This window comes from Balaenoptera ricei, chromosome 7, assembly GCF_028023285.1.
Source record: "Balaenoptera ricei isolate mBalRic1 chromosome 7, mBalRic1.hap2, whole genome shotgun sequence".
Taxonomy (NCBI): Eukaryota; Metazoa; Chordata; class Mammalia; order Artiodactyla; family Balaenopteridae; genus Balaenoptera; species Balaenoptera ricei.
In genome coordinates, this window is record NC_082645.1 from 121,713,887 (window position 1) to 121,732,025 (window position 18,139).

The window sequence follows — 18,139 nt, forward strand, 5'->3', positions numbered from 1 at the left end:
TTTTGCATTTTCACTCTTGCACAGACACAAATGCAAATAGGGTTTGGAAGAAAGGTTATGGCACAAATTTGAGAATTAAAAATGGCGTTTGAGGGTACTGCTGAACAGATATTCTCCAAACGAGCATAGATCTATGCCTGTGCGTGAAGTCGGTAGGACTTTCGCCCATTCCTTTCCTTTTTTATCAACAAAATACACTTAATTGGGACTGTCCTTTTGAATATATGGAGCAGAAATACTTTAGGTGATTTCTTTTGTGCTACTCTTCTAAATTCACGATTGATTCTTTGAAAGAAAATGTTTGCAGTTGTTTCATCTGGGCAATAAGATTATGGAAGTGGTTTTTTTCCTTGTGTTTTATGTACTGATTTTATCATGAGGAATAAAGCAAAAACCTAAAAATGAACTCAAAACCCGGAGTCAGAAGTTAGGTAAGAGAGGGCTATGATGATGGTGCAGTAGTAGCAGAATAGCCTCCTGACCACACGTGGGTTCATACCTGGATCCTCAGAGTCGTAGAAGTAACAGAACAGCCTCCTGACCACACGTGGATTCATACCTGGATCCTCAGGGTCGTAGAAGTAACAGAATAGCCTCCTGACCACACGTGGGTTCATACCTGGATCCTCAGAGTCGTAGAAGTAACAGAATAGCCTCCTGACCACACGTGGATTCATACCTGGATCCTCAGGGTCGTAGAAGTAACAGAATAGCCTCCTGACCACACGTGGGTTCATACCTGGATCCTCAGAGTCGTAGAAGTAACAGAATAGCCTCCTGACCACACGTGGATTCATACCTGGATCCTCAGAGTCGTAGAAGTAACAGAATAGCCTCCTGACCACACGTGGGTTCATACCTGGATCCTCAGAGTCGTAGATCCTCTGCTTAGAAGGTCTTTGCCAACCGCTTCTGTATCACAGAGTCATAGACTCGGCTGCGAGGACACGTAGAGACCACGAGGCTCTAGCCTCCCATCTTCACGGGTGAGGAGCCGAACCCCAGGATGGCAGGAAGCGCCTTTATAGTGAACGCAGAGCTTGTCTTAATAGTGTATTAAGTACCTCACATTTACCAAAAAGTCCCTTTTGAGAGAATCACTTTTAAACATATATTCCTAGACAATGATGAGGAAGTGTTAACAGGAAGTATTAACCTAATTCCATGTCCTGGGTCCAAGCCGGGTTTATGCAGAAGGCCATTTTTTTATTTATAAAAAAACTGCATGTTTGTGGTAAAAGAAGAAACACTTTAAAGTTATGTAGAGTAAAAAGTCAGCGTTCCTCTTCACTCCCGGCCCACCCACCCTTCCCAGAAGTATTAACACTTGGACGTGAGTCTTCCAGATGAATTCACAGCAGTATGCCAGTGGACGTGGGGCTTTAAGTCATTATTTTACAAAACAGTATCAGACTCTCCATAGAGAACTGCAGGTTGAGGTTCTTTTTCCCCGCATATCCACGGCATACCATGGATGTCATTCCGTATTAGCATGTATGGCTGTAACCTCATTTATTTAGCCAGTCTCATGTTAGTGCAAATTTAGATTGTTTCCAGTTTTTCTCTGGTATAATGCTGCGGATAAATACCCTTGTCCACATGTCTTTGTGAACCCTGGAAGTGTTTCTGTAGAATAGTTCATAGGGGTGGGATTGCTTCAGGCCAAGGGTGCATCCATTTCAAGTTCAAGTTCACGGGAGCACAGTAAACTGGACGGCTCACGCTGGCGTGGGGCCCCACGAGGGCGGCAGTCTGTCTTGCGCCCCATCCTAGTTCCAGCTCCCAGGACAGCACCTGGAGCACATGTGTGCTCGGGGATTATTTGCTAGTGGAATGAATGGGTATGTAAGTAGTTTCAATCACCTTCTCTGTTACATTCTCACCAGTTAATTCAAGAACCCTGTTTCTCAGATTCTAGCCAAGACCAAACGTTATCAGTTTGCCTTAAAGCTTCATAGCTTTGAAGCTTTGTCTTCATTGGCTATTTCTGCTACTTCACACAGAAGCGCGAGTGCGGTTTTGTGTGTGTAACAAAAGTGGCATGAATTTGTGAGCTTCCCCCTTGAAGGTGTGGCTCCAGGTCATCTGGTGCCCTGGGCTGCGGTGTGCCCGGCGTGTGGGCCGCCCGCCGTGTGGACGCGCTGAGCTCTGTGGTGCTGGGCCCCCTGTGACCGCCCTCGCTCGCCGCCTGCTCTGGTGTGGCCTGGGGCTGTGTGTCCTCCTGAGACAGACGTGGGAAGTGTGTTCAGAAGCGCTGGAGCTGATCTCTGTGCTTGGAACTCCCTCCTAGATACTTGTTTGCCCTGCAACTTAAGAGAGACCTTCTGGAGGAGCGTCTGACCTGCACGGACACCACGGCTGCCCTCCTGGCGTCCCACCTCCTGCAGGGTGAGTGTCCACCTGGCCCCGCACTCACACGGGACGGCTGCGCCTGTGGCTGACTCACCTGCCCCGGGCGGGGCACCAGCAGAGGACGGGCGGTTCAGTTTGCAGGTTTTTCTGCAGAGCTGAGGGTTAACTTCCCACCTGGGAGGGGAGACGGGCCACACATCCTCCCCGCGGTCTCACGTGGCCCTCGGACCTCCAGTGGGGGGCCAAGCAGCACCCCGACTCTGGGGAGAGCGTCACAGCCCCCGTGACAAGTCAGGCGTCAGTCCCCGAAGGACAAAGGAAGCCCTTCAGTATCTCAGAGCGAGAGGTGGTTTGAGCGTGTGGAGCACCCTGGTGACTTCAGGCACGAACTGGGAGAAGCGTAAGAGGAGGGTCCGGAGGGCAGGTGCGCGCTTCGCCCAGGCTCTCCAGCCCCCTCCCCCCGCGGGACAGAAAGAAGGAAATCCCCGCCTGGCCTCTGGACTAGGGGCTGGACCGCATCTTCCTGGCATAGAACCAATACTTCTGAAATTTGAACTCAGGAAGTATGATGTAGAGAGATTCCAGAATTTTAGGAACTTCTAAGTTAATGGGTTAATGTGCAGTTTACTTGGTCCTTCCCCTGACACACTTTCTCCAAATAGCAGATTTTACCAGAGGTTTGCCGTCCTGCGCAATGGGACCCGTTCACGCCCATAAGCACAAGTGTGGAAGAGGCTTAGTTATCTGTGATTTGTCCTGAGGTCCTCTCAGGCGGCAGGTGGCTTTTCGGTGCAGACGGCCTTCGGTAGTGCCTCTTGCTGAGGGCTCTGTGCGCAGCCGAGTTATCTTAGAAGAACTTGTCTGCCTGTCGGTTCCACCTCGGACGTGTGCTGCTTAGATGGAAGGACGGTGGGGAGCCACGACAGCCAGATGCCGTGTAGGATTCTGAGCGGGTCTTTTGCTCTGAAGTTAGGCGGCTGCTGAAGCGTGAACGGGTTCTGAGGCTCGGTTGCAGCAGCAGATGGTGGTCTTGTCCTTACCTGGGTGGCGGTGCCGGGGTTATGCATGAGAATGTCCTGTTTTGTAGAAAACACGTACCAAGGTGTGATCCTGTGCGTGCAGCTTTTCTGTGATTCGAGACTGTCTCAAAACAAAGTATGTTGCTTAAAATTATTGGGCTTTAACTACTATTTTGAAAATATGTGTGGCCTTAAAATACATGAAATTAGAAAGAAACATTCATTGTTCCTCAAGAATTTGAGAGGGCCTGAAGGAAGAAACAATTTAAAATATACTATCTTGAAACAAAATAAAGGACCTTATCCTGGTCACAGTAGTCTTGAGACAACTTACAGAGAAAACGTTTACAACGCAGCAACAGGGTAAAGCGGCAGCTTGGAGTTTCCCTCCCTGGGGCCGCTCACCAGCATCTTTCCTCTTCAACACTCAGAAAAAATTCTCTTCGCCTGCCTTTATGTTTGCCTTTAACGGCATAAAATATTTGGAAAAATAAAATACAACATTTTGTTTATTTAAGGGATATACTTTTTTACTACAGATTTAGGATAATTTTTTTCTGCTTTTAACTTACGCATTTGCATGCACAAACACTTGTATTTTTCTTCATGTAAACATGAAAAAGACCGCCTGTTACTTTCTTGTCTCAGCGGAAATAGGAGATTACGAAGAGGCGCTGGACCGGGAGCACCTGCAGGCCCACGAGTACCTGCCGGGCCAGGAGCGGGCCCTGGAGCGGATCCTGGAGCTCCACCGGGAGCACGTGTGAGTCGGCAACGCTGGATGTCGGGGCAGTCGGCTGGCCGGGCGGGACTCCGTCCACAGGCCGCTTCGGGACAGGCTGGGAGGGTGCCCGGGCCCCGGGCGGTGCTGGCGTCCCTCCTTAAGTAGGGGGCGGTGGACGGGGTCCCGCACTGGCTGCGCCCAGCCCTCAGGTGTCGGCCTGGATGGTTCCTGCTGCAGCCCTGCTGCCTGGCTTCCCTAAGGCTTGACGCTGGGACGAGGTGAGGGCGACCCGGAGGAGGAGGGGAAGAGAGATGGGGGGGCCGTGAGAAGGGCTGGCGGCCCCGGGCCCGGGGGTTGTGAGCTTGAGTTCACCAGAGGGAGAGCTCGATGGGGAGGGGTCCTGGAGGACTGGGCCCCCCTTGTGGGGGGAGCCTGTCGAGAGGTAAGCGCACTGACGTCGCGTGCAGGGCGGGGGTTGGGCAACGCAGACGCAGGCTCCAACCCTGGAGGAGGCCCTTCCCTGTGAGGCCGCGCGCGTTTCCATGCCTTTACCGCTCAGAGCCACCGGCGGGCCTTTGTGTGCCTGGCTCGGGGTGGCACTGTCTGTACAGATGTGTCACTTGTGGCACGTGGGCTGGAGTGCCAGGCAGAGCCCACTCTGCGGGGGGGATGCTGGCAGAGGCAACAGCCTGGGGGTGGGGGGCGTGGCACCCAAGGTTCTAGGAACCAGTAACAGCCCCAGCTGCTGGCGGGAGGCTGCACGTGACCCTGCGGAGCCGCGCGTGCCCTGGGCTGTGGGCCCCCCTTTGTCACGTGGTGAAACGGAGCCAAGGCCTGAGCTCCGTCTTGGGCGTGGTGGTTTGGGGCACCGCTGGGCGTCCGAGCTGTGCACACAGGTCCGCCCTTTCCCAGCCGCGGTCTCAGCGCGCACCTGGCCCTTGGGGCTCTGGCCCCGCTTCCTAGACCCCCTGGGCGTGGCCTCTTTCGAGGCTGCCTTGGTTCTGGCTGGTGGCAGGGGAGTGCACCGCGCCCCGTGTCACACCCAGACCCTGAGGACCAGCCGAGCAGAGGGCCCCCTCCCCGCGCCAGCCTGAGGGAGTCCCCCGTCTGTCCCAAAGGGGACAGTCACCTGTGTGGGATTTGTTCCTAGAGTTGGGGCAGGGTCCCCTTCCTGCCAGGACACACAGGGCCGCAGCCGGCACCCGTGGAGGGTGGGGTGGCCGCGGTGTGAAGCGCCCCACCGGGGCAGCAGCGCCCGGGGCAGGGGTGGAGCCGAAGCGCACTGTGCAGGGTGAGACGGGCTGGGGAAGGGATGAGGCAGAGCGGGGCCAGGACGCGGCCCTGGAGGATGGGGTCGGGAGAGGCCCCAGAGGCCGTGAGAAGGAGGCCGTCAGGACAGGGCCGTGAGCAGCCAGAGGAAGGAAGACAGCCTGGGGCTGCGGACCCCAGGGAAGAGTGCTTCAGGGTGGGGTCCACGGCCCCGTGGGAGCAGCTCACCGCCAGACCCGGTGGGTGGGGGTTCATGACATGACCCCCCCAGGCATGGGGAGGCTGGCGGGAAGGTGACCGATCTCTGCTCAGCTACACCGAGAACCTGCCTTGAGGGGAGTGAAGCACCAGACCTGAGAGGTGGCTCCGCGCCTGCACGTTGTGTGTTCGTGTGCACGTGTGCACGTGTTTGTAAGTGTTGCGGATGTCTCTAAAGTCTGTATGGAAACACGAAAGACCCCAAATAGGCAAAATAATCTTGAGAAAGAAGAACAAAGCTGGAGGTATCACTCCCTGATTTCAAACAACTACACAGCTACAGCCATCAAAACGGGAAGGCAGTGGCATAAAAACAGACACACAGATCAGTGGAACAGGACAGAGAGCCCAGAAATGAACCCACACACCTGTGGGTATGTGATAAAAGAGACAAGACTCTACAATGGGGAAAAGACAACCTCTTGAATAAACAGCATTGGGAAACTGGACAGCCACACACAAAGGAATCAAACTGGACCCCTTTTTCATACCATATACAAAAAATAAACTCAAAATGGATTAAAGACTTACATGTAAGGGGACTTCCCTGGTGGCACAGTGGGTAAGACTCCACGGTCGCAATGCAGGGGGCCCAGGTTCGATCCCTGCTCAGGGAACTAGATCCCACATGCGTGCCACAACTAAGAGTTCGCGAGCCACAACTAAGGGGCCTGCCTGCCGCAACTAAGACCTGGTGCAACCGAATAAGTAACATAATAAATAAATATTTTTAAAAGATGACTTACACGTAAGACCTGAAACCATAAAACTCCTAGAAGAAAGCAGGCAGTATATTCTTTGACACGGGTCTTAGCAATACAGTTGACCGTTGAACAGCCTGGGCGTGAACTGGGTGAGTCCCCTTATACACGGACTGTTTTCCCTAGTACATGCTGCATACTACACGGTCTGAGGCGGGTTGAATTCTCAGATGCAGAACCTCGGGTACGGAGGGCTGGCTGTAACTTACGTGCAGAGGGTCGGTGCCCCTAACCCCCGAGTTGTTCAGGGTCAACTGTATTTTTGTTTGGATCTGTCTGCTTAGGCAAGGGAAACAAAAGCAAAAATAAACAAATGGGACCTAATAAAACCAAAAACTTTTGCGCAGCAAAGGAAACTATCAACAAAACAAATGGCCACCTACTGAATAGAAGATATTTGCAAATTACATGTCTGCAAAAATATACAAAGAACTCATACAACTCAACATGAAAAAGGCAAACAACTTGATTAAAAACTGGGCAGAGGACCTGAAGAGACATGTTTCTAAAGAAGACAGACAGATGGCCAACAGACACATGAAAAGATGCTCAACATCACTAATTATCAGGGAAGGGCACATCAAAACCACAATGAGATACCACCTCACACCTGTCAGAATGGCTGTCATCAAAAAGACAAGCAATAAATCAGCAAACGAATGAGTAAAGAAGACGTGGTACGTATTGTACAATGGAACACTACTCAGCCGTGAAAAAGACAGAAACTTTGCCATTTGCAGCAGCCTCTGTGGACCTGGAGGGCATTGTGCTAAGTGAAATAAGTCAGACAGAGAATGAGAAATACTGTATGATTTCACTTATGTGTGGAATCTAAAGCTACAACAAATTAGTGAGTATAACAAAAAAGAAACAGACTCAGATATAGAGAACAAACTACTGGTTTCTCATGGGGAGAGGGAAGCGGGGAGGGGTGAGATAGGGGTAGGGGATTAAGAGGTACAGACTACTAAGTATAAAATAGATAAGCTACGAGGATGTACTGTACACGTAGGTAATATAGCCAATATTTTATAATAACTATAAACGGAGTATATAACCTTTAAAAATTGTGAATCATTATATTGCACACCTATAGCTTGTATAACATTGGACATCAACTGTACTTCGATAGAAAAAAAAAACAAGAGGGGACTTCCCTAGTGGTCCAGAGGTCTGTGCTCCCAATGCAGGGGGCCCAGGTTCAATCCCTGGTCAGGGAACTAGATCTGCATGCCACAACTAAGAGCCCGCACGCCGCAGCAAAGATCCTGCGTTGCTGCAACTAAGACCCAGAGCAGCCAAAATAAATAAATAATAAATAAATAAATAAATATTAAAAAAAAAAAAAAGACAAGAAGTAAGTGTTGGCAAGGATGTGGAGAAAAGGGAACCCTCGTGCACTGTTGGTGGGAATGAAAATTGCCGCAGCCACTATGGAAAATAGTATGGAGGTTCCCCAAAAATTTAAAAATAGACTCAGTACTCTGTAATGGCCTATATGGGAAAAGGATCGAAAAAAGAGTGGATGTATTAGATTCACTTTGCTGTACACCTGAAGCTAACACAACATTGTAAATCAACTCTACTCCAATTTAAAAAAATTTTTTTAAATAAATAAATAAAAATTAAAAATAGAGCTACCAAAAAAAAAAAAAAAAAAAATAGAGCTACCATATGATCCAGCAATTCCACTCCTGGGTATTTACCCAAAGAAAAGAGAAGCACTAACTCGAAAAGATATATGCACCCCAGTGTTCATAGCAGCATAATTTACAATAGCCTAGATACAGAAGCAGTGCCCATCAATAGATGAATGGGTAAAGAAGATGTGGTGGATATACAATGGAATCATCATCTTGTTGAAGGTGATTTATTAAAACATAAGTTAATAGATGTCTATATCAACTTCAAAGAACAGACATTTTAGTCAAAGAATGGAAATCACAAGAATGGCATAACGCAAACAGTTGTGTTATTCCTTAAAGATCCAAAAACTCAGGCAATCAGAAATAAGAAGAAAAAAGAGTTGTTAATGGAAAATCCCACATGGAGGGTTTGGGACTTATCTGAGCATCACGCCTTGAAGCTGCTCAGCGCCATGTGGGCCGCGTGCGAGGCGTCAATAAAACCAGTTGTTTTGGTGATTATATTTTTATTCATTTTGATAATTTCATTTTTATAAAAGTGTATTCTAATGGTTAGAATTGTACTTTTTGAAAATAGTTTTTTAAAGTTTTGAAATGGGTTTAATGAGATACTAGAGTTATCTGTGGTATTTCCTTTATTTACTATTTGTCTCTGCACGTAATGTTTGCACGTTACTTTGTGTTAAGATAAAATTATAAGGCTGAACATCTAATAAGTGCAAAGAAAACATTTGACCCACTAGGAAACGGATTACAGAACAGAAGCAAGCGGGCAGTTTCCGTGGCCTGTGTGCGGTGTTTTGTTTGATGTGGGAACATAAACATACAGTGAGTGACCGACCCTCTGAAGAACAGAGCCTCCTTTGTTGGTTTGTTTCTGTGGTCTGTTTTCCTGGTCGCTTCTGTCCTGTGTTTCGGCTCTTTCAGAAGTGCTGTGATCATGCTGTCTTTTGTTACAGGGGCCAGACGCCTGCCGAGTCGGATTTCCAGGTGCTGGAAATTGCCCGGAAGCTGGAAATGTACGGCATCAGGTTTCACACAGCTTCTGACAGGGAGGGGACCAAGATCAACCTGGCCGTTTCCCACATGGGCGTCCTCGTCTTCCAGGTAGGAGGGCGGCTGTGCTGTGGCTTCGCGGGGTTGTTTTACGTGCGCTGGGAAGTCTTTGTTGCTGAATCCGTCTTAGACTCGGAGGAAGAGATTTGTGGACCCTCCGATCCGACCTCTCTCCCGTTAGAGAAGTTGTCTTCTTGTCCTGGACTCACTGTCACGGGGCCCACGGCCCCTGGGGCGCTCAGTCACGTCCCACTGTCCTAATGTTGACAGAAGGTCGCCCCCTTGGAACCTCAAGCCCGGGCTCTGGCTGCCCTGTGGGGTCTCCGCCACGGGTCACAGTCACTGTTTAAAGCACAAGACAGAGCAGCCTGGGGACCCTCCGAGGGCGGTGCTCGGGGTCCCGGCGATGTGTGCGGTAGCGGCGTTCGGATGGGTGAGTGTTACATAAATGGCCACTGAGTTGTGTTTGTGGTGAATGTCCGTGTGCCGGGCCGTGGGGTGTGACGCGCCCGGAAACAGCTGCCAGGGCGCCGGCCTGCAGCTCCGGAGCCCTCGCCTTGCCGGGTCCTCCCGCCTCCCCTCCAGGAGCTGCCTGCTCCCGGCCCGTGAAGCCGGGTGCCTCCGGTGGAACGTGGTGCCCGGGGTTGGCGGTGGCGCTCTTGGCGTCCGGGGGCTGGCTTTGCGGCTCCTCCTCTGTGGCCCGTCTTCGCTGCCGGCGCCTGAAACGGCTGGTCTGATCCAGGCCTCCCTGATCAAGGACACTTCGTTTCTTCTGCTTTTCCTTTCTCAACTTAGCCAGCAAATTTCAATTTCCCGTCGGAAAAAAATTTAATTTTGGATTTAGAATGTCAGTTCTGTTACATTCCACCTAAACTCCAGGCCCTTTGAGTGGCGTCCAGCGTCTCCCACACCCGCTCCCTTTGATGGCGGTTCCTACCTGGCACAGAGGGGGAAATCACATCCCTCAGAATCAAGCCGTTGTCATTTTTCCAGAAAAGGACAAATAATTTATGACCAGGAGAAACTGTAAAAGCATGAGGTTAGCGACTTGAAATGAAAGGCGGCAGATTGAATTCATTTCCACTCCCTCAAAATCCCCACCGGCATGACAGTGAAGGAATTTTTGTTAACCTTGCATCAGTAAGAACAAAGAATGGAAAAGGAAACCGAGGCGCCTCCCTCCCCTCGGAAGGTGGAGATGAGGCGCCTTACGAGCGGGGTTCTGACGTCGGGGCCCCGCTGCCGCCCTGGGAGCTGCCAGCCAAGCAGCACTTCAGAGCCTCCTCTTGTAAAGACTTTCATCTGGAAACGCTTTCAAACGTCCCAAAAAGCCGTGAGAATGAGAGTAGCACACGGAGACCCCACGCAGCTGTCCCCCAGGTTCAGCTGTCACCATCTGCACCTCCCGCTGGCGTGTGTTCTCATCCCTGCCGCCCAGACGCACACAGTTTTCTCTGAAGCCTTGGGGAGTGAGCTGCACGCGTCGGGGCCTCTCCCCCGGGAACTTCAGTGTGCATTTCCCGAGAGCAGAGTATGTTCCGTGTCGTGACCACGGTCGGTCACCGCTGAGGCCACGGGCTCTCCACACCTGGCACACGGGTCCAGCCCCACTCCTGTCAGCTGGCCAGTGGTCTCCCTGCAGGACCGGATCCCGTCTGCAACCAGGCCGTCATGCTGCAGTCGCCTTTAATCTGGAACATTCTTTTTTCTTTTATGAAGACGGTGTTGAAGAACACAGCCCCTTTGTAATAGAAAGTTCCTCGTCTGCGTTTGTCGGCTGTTTTCCTGTGATTAGATTCAGGTGACGTGTTCCCAGCTGGACCACTGCCCAGGTGACGTGTGTCCCCCTCGGGGGTCACACCCGAGATGCCACCTGGCCTCCCTGGCGATGCAAACCTTGATCCCTGTGTTTTCTGGTTCTTCTACTGTATAGTTACTGGTTTTCCTCTTTCAACTAATAAGCGGTCCATGGAGAGGCGCTTTAGGACACAGATGTTCTGTCCCTTGTCAGATGTCCCTTAGACTAGCATCCCCTGGCCAGTGTTTACCAGGATGGTCACTAACTCAGGCACACCCAGAGCCTTGCTGTTAAACACAGACGATGACCAAGGGTCGCCAGAAATTTGAGGAAAGCCTTTCTTCAAAGGAAGATGGTATTTGAGGGACAGGTACCAAATTTGTGGGAAGAAGAGACTCAGAAGAAACAGAAACTGTGCCGGGGGTGGAAGAGATGGAAAGCATGGTTCCTCAGAGAGGGTACTGTTTTTCCTCTACCAGATTCGCAAAACAGAAAAATCGCTCTACCCTGTATCATGTTCATGAGGAACCGGAACACAGCTTTAGCACGAGTGTGAACGTTTTCTCTTGTGATTTTTTATTCTGGCCTTGTTTGTAATAGTAAAATATTGGTAATTAATTATTAGGAGGCTGGTTAAATAAATGGTGGTGCATCCGTATTATGGGATAATTGGACAACTGTCCAAAGGTTGCAGGTGTTGTCTGTGTCCTGATACGTGAAACATTCTTTGAGATGTATCGTTATATGGAGAAGATGTTCAGAACCGTTTGTGGAATTTGCTACCGCTTATGGGGAACTCATACACACACACACAGTCTATTTATTCCCTACAAAATGAACTGGCGCTGACTGCCCCTAGGGTGGTTACTATAGCCGGCAGGCTTTTAGAAGTGGAGAAGGGGCCTGTTCATTCTGGACTCATTTTTGGTACCTTTAGAATTTGAACCTTGTTAGTATGTTACTGTATTACATTTTCTTTCTTTTTTCTAATGTAAAAATACTGTATCACTAACAGTGTTAACCATCATCTGAGCCTTCAGAGAGCCATAATCTCTTTTCAACAGTAACATCAAAGATCATTGATCACAGATATCATAACAAATATAATAATGAAACGGTTGGAAATACTGTGAGAGTTACCAAAATGTGACACAGAGACACGAAGTGAGCAAATGCTATTGGAAAAACAGTGCCCATAGACTTGCTCAGTGCAGGGTTGCCACAGACCTTCAATTTGTGTGTATTACGTTTTCTAAAAAGCCTCACAGAAATAAGGGAAAAGCTTGCATCTCTGAAACGAAAGCAGGGCAGTTACGGAGAGCAAGAGTGACGCAGGTTGGCAGAACGAGAATGTTTGGAAGATGCAGTTGAGGAAATCTCCATAGAACAGAATAAAAGATAAAGGGTGAAAGATGAGAGAGAAAAGTAAAGAAAATTCCAGCACCATCCAGGAGGTCCAGCATCCCAGAATTCTAGAGGCAGTAACCAAAAAGCAGTGGAGGAATTCTTAAAGAAATTACACGAGAAAAAGCTTCCAGAACTCAAGGCACAAAGTTCCCGGTTGGAGGTGCCTACAGGTTTGCAGTGTGATGGTAGCAGGACTTGTCGGCGTGAGCTGCCAGAGGCGGGGGCAGTTGGAGCGCTGCCGGGCTGGTAGCAGCAGCGCTGGAAGCTGGAGACGGAGGCTCTGCACGTGAAAGAGGACCGTTTCCAGCCCGGCATTCTGTGCCCTGGGCACCGTGACTCATGTACAGAGAGAAATTGAAAGCGTTTTCAGACATGCAGTTCCTGCACAGCCTTTTGAAGGCCAACACTGGAGGAGAGAGAAACTCGGATGGGAGTTGAGGAAACAGGGTGACTCGGATTGGAGAAGGCAGAGGGGCGGGCTGTGCTCGGATGGGGAGGACGTTCGTCAACATAAGGGACAGAGGTGGCCTCCAAGAAAGGGCTGATCGGGGGAGCTCCCTGGCGTCCAGTGGTCAGGACTCGGTGCTTTTGCTGCCAGGGCCCGGGTCCAATCCCTGGTTGGGGAACTGAGATCCCGCAAGCCGGGAGGTGCGGCCGGTGAGGGGGCAGGGGGAAGAACTGACCAGTGGCTTCATGGGTTAGACCATATTGAAGAGTTTTAAAGGTCTGCGGGGAAGTTTTGGGCTGAATTAGTGATGGGTACATAGAAATTAAGCAAATGAGAAGAGGCAGTTAGTGACTCAAGGAAAATTAAAAGCAAAGGAGCGGAATTCCCTGGTGGCACAGTGGTTAAGAATCCGCCTGCCAATGCAGGGGACACGGGTTCGAGCCCTGGTCCCGGAAGATCCCACATGCCGCGGAGCAGCTAAGCCCGTGCACCGCAACTACTGAGCTTGCACTCTAGAGCCCGCGAGCCACAACTACTGAGCCCACGTGCCACAACTGCTGAAGCCCATGCACCTAGAGCCCATGCTCCGCAACAAGAGAAGCCACGACAATGAGAAGCCCGCGCACCGCAATGAAGAGTAGCCCCGCTCGCCGCAACTAGAGACAGCCCGCGCGCAGCAACAAAGGCCCAAAGCAGCCAAAATTAATTAATTAATTAATTTTAAAAAGCAAAGGAGAAAAGTATAGTTATAATTCAGGTTGGCTCAACTTGCAAGTAATACTTACGTGATCAGTAATATAAATACCGAATTTTAAATTTACCAAAAATGGAGGGAGTGTGAGGAGGGGTGGACGTGAGGTCGTGGTGGGTGTGGAAGTCCAGGAGACGAGATCTTGGAGCAGGGTGCAGTAGCAGCCTTGAAAGAGCTGTGTGGACATGCGGGTACAGATCCGGAAGGCAGTTCTGTCTGGGCCGGCCTGGAGAGCCCTGAGCCTCTGGGTGCTGTTTCAGGTCTTATTTGGCATTTACAGCTGAGCCATGGATTTTTTTGATAAAATCCAAAACGAAAGCAGTGGCTCTGAGCGTTGCACTGCTGGGTGAGTGTCAGGGTTGCCCAGGGCAGAGTGAGGGCAGTCATCCGTGGATTCTTTGTTTCTACTTTTGATTTATGACTCGGTTAAAGCCCTGGGATATGGTGATATTTTATTTTGACCCAAAGGGAAAATGGGAAGGCAAGCTTGCAGCTGGGAACAGTGTGTCTCTCGCTCTTCTCTGTGTCTTTCTGGGGAGGACAGGTCCTTCCCTGCCCCTCCTGCTGCCACCTGCTTTCTTAAGCCTTTGCCCTAGGCACCTACCATCTAGGGGTGAGAGCTGGCGGTGAGCATTTTCTTTTCCTTTCTTTGTTGATGTTTTATGGTTTGGTTGTTTTGTTTGCTTTTTTGAGAACACGTTTGAAAACCCGCGAATATTTTACTTTGAGTAGTAGTTGAAGCGACTTCGTGTCTGGACAGTGTTGGGAGCTGGAGTACTTGGGTCTCATCTAGACCCTGTCATTTGTATCTTGGCCTCAAGGACATTTCTTAACTCAGGAATTTTTAAAACTGGATATAATTCACACATAACGTAAAGTTCACCATTTAAAAGTATAATTCAGTTGTTTTTAGTATATTCACAGAATTGTGTCACCGTCACCACTAACTCCAGAACGTTTAAATCCCAGCCTCACCCCATACACCGTAGCAGTCACTGCCCGCCCCTGACAACCACTCATCTGCTTTCTGTCTCTGCGGATTTCCTTTCTGGACATTCCTGTCAACGGCCTTTGTGCCTGACAGCTTTCCCCTGTTTCAGAGTTTGTCCGTGCCGTGCATGTTTCAGTGCCTCCTTCCTCTTTAATTGCTTAAGTTGTTGTGGTTTTTTTGTTTGTTTGTTTGTTTGTTTTAGTATCTCTGAAGGGAAAACATTCTTCACCTTGCCTCCCCCCATCTTGAATTTGTAGAAAAGAGTAAATGGTCATGATAGTCAAGAATAGACAAGAAAATGCCAGAAAAGTGTTTCAGTACATTTAACATTTTAATTCTGGAAACGTTTTACGGTTATAGAAGGGATACGAGAGCAGTAGAAAGCGCTCCTTCCCCAGAGACCGCATCCAGCTTCCACCAGGTGCCCCGGTCTCGGTGGTTTCAGAAGATCCGGTCTGAGGTCACGCGCTCTGCTCAGTCAGGATCCCGCTCTGACCTCTTCGGTCTGCAACTCTCTTCCTTCTCTCCTTGATTCTCCCGACCTTGATGCTTCGGAAGGTTCGAGGCCAGTCATTTTGTAACATGGGCCCCCCAGCACCTGCTGACGATCAGGCCCTAGTTAAGCTTCTTGGGCGGGTGAGTCACAGCAGCGAGAGAGTGCCTGGTCCAGCCCGTGCGGTGGCCCACGGTGCCTGTCTGTCCCATTGCCGGTGGTGGCAGCATCCATCACTTGGTTGGAAGGCGTTTGACAGGCTTCTTTGCTGCAAAGTGACTTTTTATCCTTTGTAATTAGTAAGCATTTTGTGGAGAGATACTTGAAGACTGTAAATTTCCCTGATGGTTGCCAAAAGGCAGCTTTTTAAATTCCATTCTTCATGATCCTAGGAGGGTTTTCTCCTCATTTGTTTATTGTCTTTACGTCACTGTGGACTCATGGGTTTGTATTATAATCGTACTGTCACTCAAGTTATAATGCGGGTTATAATCTGATACTTGATCTGTTGTTGTTATTTGTTTTGATCTTGAAGTTGGCCCACGTCAGGGAGTCCCTTCAGGTGCCTCCTGTGCCCTTTGTGGGTTTTTTTAGATTTTTTTTTGATGTAGACCATTTTTAAAGTCTTTATTGAATTTGTTACAATATTGCTTCTGTTTTATGCTTTGGTCTTTTGGCTGCGAGGCACGTGGGATCTTAGCTCCCCAACCAGAGATCGAACCCGCGCCCCCTGCATTGGAAGGTGCAGTCCTAACCACTGGACCACCAGGGAAGGAAGTCCCTCCTGTGTCCTTTTGACCTTTCCCTGTCGTTTTTTGAGCACTTGTTTACTTTCTTACACAATAAGATGGTCCAGGTTCCTTTGTTCTTTGCCTGCCCCACCCTGGAAGAGCAAAGGGCCCTGGTCTCCTTAGAGGACAAGATTGTTTAGAAGCTGAGGTCCTTGCCCAGTGTGCCCACTCTGGAGAGTCGGGAGTTCAGCCTTGGGTCCGGGTCCCATCCGGCACCCCTGGGAGCCCTGCATCCTTCCCTCTTCCCTTCAGTGAGAAACCCAGCTCAGCTCCAGCCCCGCCTGGCCACCACCAGGCCCCTCCCAGCCGCCCTCCTCGCAGTAGGGGGGCTTCAAAAATGTTCACTGTTAACACTGAAAAAAAGAGGTTGTAATAAAGCTTTATCAAAGAAATAAAGTTTTCTTCCTAAAACAGATTAGTGTGTTCAGTATTGACATTTTAATTCAGAGTCATTCCGAACATAAGATATCAGGGGCTTGCTGTGCTTTCTAGCAAGGATGTGACTTAAACCTTCTCTGTTTCATGAGAAATCATGTGCGTGCGTCTAGGTTACAAATGTGTTCCTCAACGAACGTCTGTCTCCTGAATTTCAGAGCAGCACCAAGATCAACACTTTCAACTGGTCCAGGCTCCGAAAGCTCAGCTTCAAGAGGAAAAGGTTTCTTATCAAACTCCACCCAGAGGTCCATGTAAGTATTATTTCGAGAACTTTTTAAATTATAAGAGAATTTACTCTGCTAGAATACTGAGTTTTTAATTACTTCTTTTTAAAATGTATTTATTTATTTTTGGCTGTGTCGGGTCTTTGTTGCTGCTCGTGGGCTTTCTCTAGTTGCGGCGAGCGGGGGCTACTCTTCGTTGTGGTGCGCGGGCTTCTCATTGTGGTGCCGTCTCGTTGCGGAGCACGGGCTCTAGGGCACGTGGGCTGCAGTAGTTGTGGCATACGGGCTCAGTAGTTGTGGCGCACGGGCTTCGTTGCTCTGCAGCATGTGGGATCTTCCCAGACCAGGGCTCAAACCCGTGTCCCCTGCACCGGCAGGAGGATTCTTAACCACTGCACCACCAGGGAAGCCCCTTTAATTACTTTATGTATCGTTTCAGCATAACTCACATAAGAATTTAAGGACAGGATTCGGGACTGGGGACGGGCTTCGGGGTGACCTGCCCAGCACTTCTCACCTAGAGGACATATCAGCATCCCCGGGGGCAGCCCCGCCCCGAGGCTCAGCTGTGGGGTTGGCCTGAGAGAGTGCACATGCGACAAGCTCCCAGGGCTGCTGAGAACTGTTGGTTTATTACAGCCAGTCCTTCTTTGGGTAAATAAAGCTGAAATACAGAGTGTTTAGCTGTGATCTGAAGAAGCGCCACAGCAAATCAGTGTCGGAGCTTCTGTCCAGAATGAAGAGAGGGGCGTTTCCAATATTCTCATGTGTCTTTGATTCAGAAATTGACCCTTTAATAGCTCTAATTGAAGTAGGCTTGATTTTCAGAAAATAAATGTTCCTTTCTTTTGAGATTGTGAGTCAGTAAGGTAATAATTAAATATAAATTTACTGAAATTAGTAAAAAGGGGAAAAAGTAAATGTCTGTAGAGTCTGATAGTTGGAAAAATCCAGTACGTCAGACTATTCAAAGATGTTCACATTGTTACATGTCTACTGTACAAAGGAAGTTAGGAAATAAAAAGTAGATTAGCTGAGCCGCTGTGGGGTTGAAGCTTAGGAGGCTGTCAGCTTAGACACACTCTAGGAGATCAGAGCTCTGGGCCAATCTGGAGGAGAGGCTTCACCTAAGCTTTTCAAAGGCACTTGATTAGCTTTTGTCAAACCCCAGGGTCACGTGCGGCATGTAAGTGTGTTTGGTAGAAAGTATGAACAGATAGCTTAATTGTTTTTTACTCAAATATTTCTTCTGTGGATGAGAGAGAAGTATAAGGAATGCCAAAAACAGTACAAAATGCAAGTAAAAGGCTGCTTTTTTTTTTCTCTGTAAGTAAAAAAAAAAGTTTCTGGCAGTTATTCTGAAAGGACAGGGAAAGAAGAGAATTACTGCTTTATATTCCAAAGCTACTCTTCTTTGGAATAGCATGATATTTCAAAGTTCCGAACTGTGTCTATCTCTGCACCTGGCAAGGTTACGTTTTATATCCCTAAGCACTTAGATTTTTAAGATTAAACATAGGAGTCAAAGTATTATACTCTTTCTGGAAAGTAATTTGGTAATAATATATCATAAGGTTCAAAAATGTGCATTGTTTCTGAGCTCAATATACCATTTCTAGGAATTTATCCTAAGGAATAACCATGAGAGACAATGCAGTAGTTTCTTCATGGTGATGTTTGTGAGCCTGAAAACCTTGTGTGTCCTGGGCATCT

At 49.1% G+C, this 18,139-nt stretch overlaps 1 protein-coding gene across 4 annotated transcripts in view; it reads left to right on the plus strand.

Annotated features, from left to right (window-relative positions):
* Nucleotides 1-18,139, plus strand: part of FARP2 (FERM, ARH/RhoGEF and pleckstrin domain protein 2) — a 90,509-nt gene that overhangs the window by 40,458 nt on the left and 31,912 nt on the right. For all 4 annotated transcript variants that reach the window (XM_059929167.1, XM_059929169.1, XM_059929168.1 and 1 more), the window contains exons 6-9: nucleotides 2,291-2,388; nucleotides 4,020-4,134; nucleotides 8,989-9,136; nucleotides 16,358-16,453. In XM_059929167.1, the coding sequence (XP_059785150.1) occupies nucleotides 2,291-2,388; nucleotides 4,020-4,134; nucleotides 8,989-9,136; nucleotides 16,358-16,453 (457 nt within the window). The remainder of the gene's footprint in view (nucleotides 1-2,290; nucleotides 2,389-4,019; nucleotides 4,135-8,988; nucleotides 9,137-16,357; nucleotides 16,454-18,139) is intronic.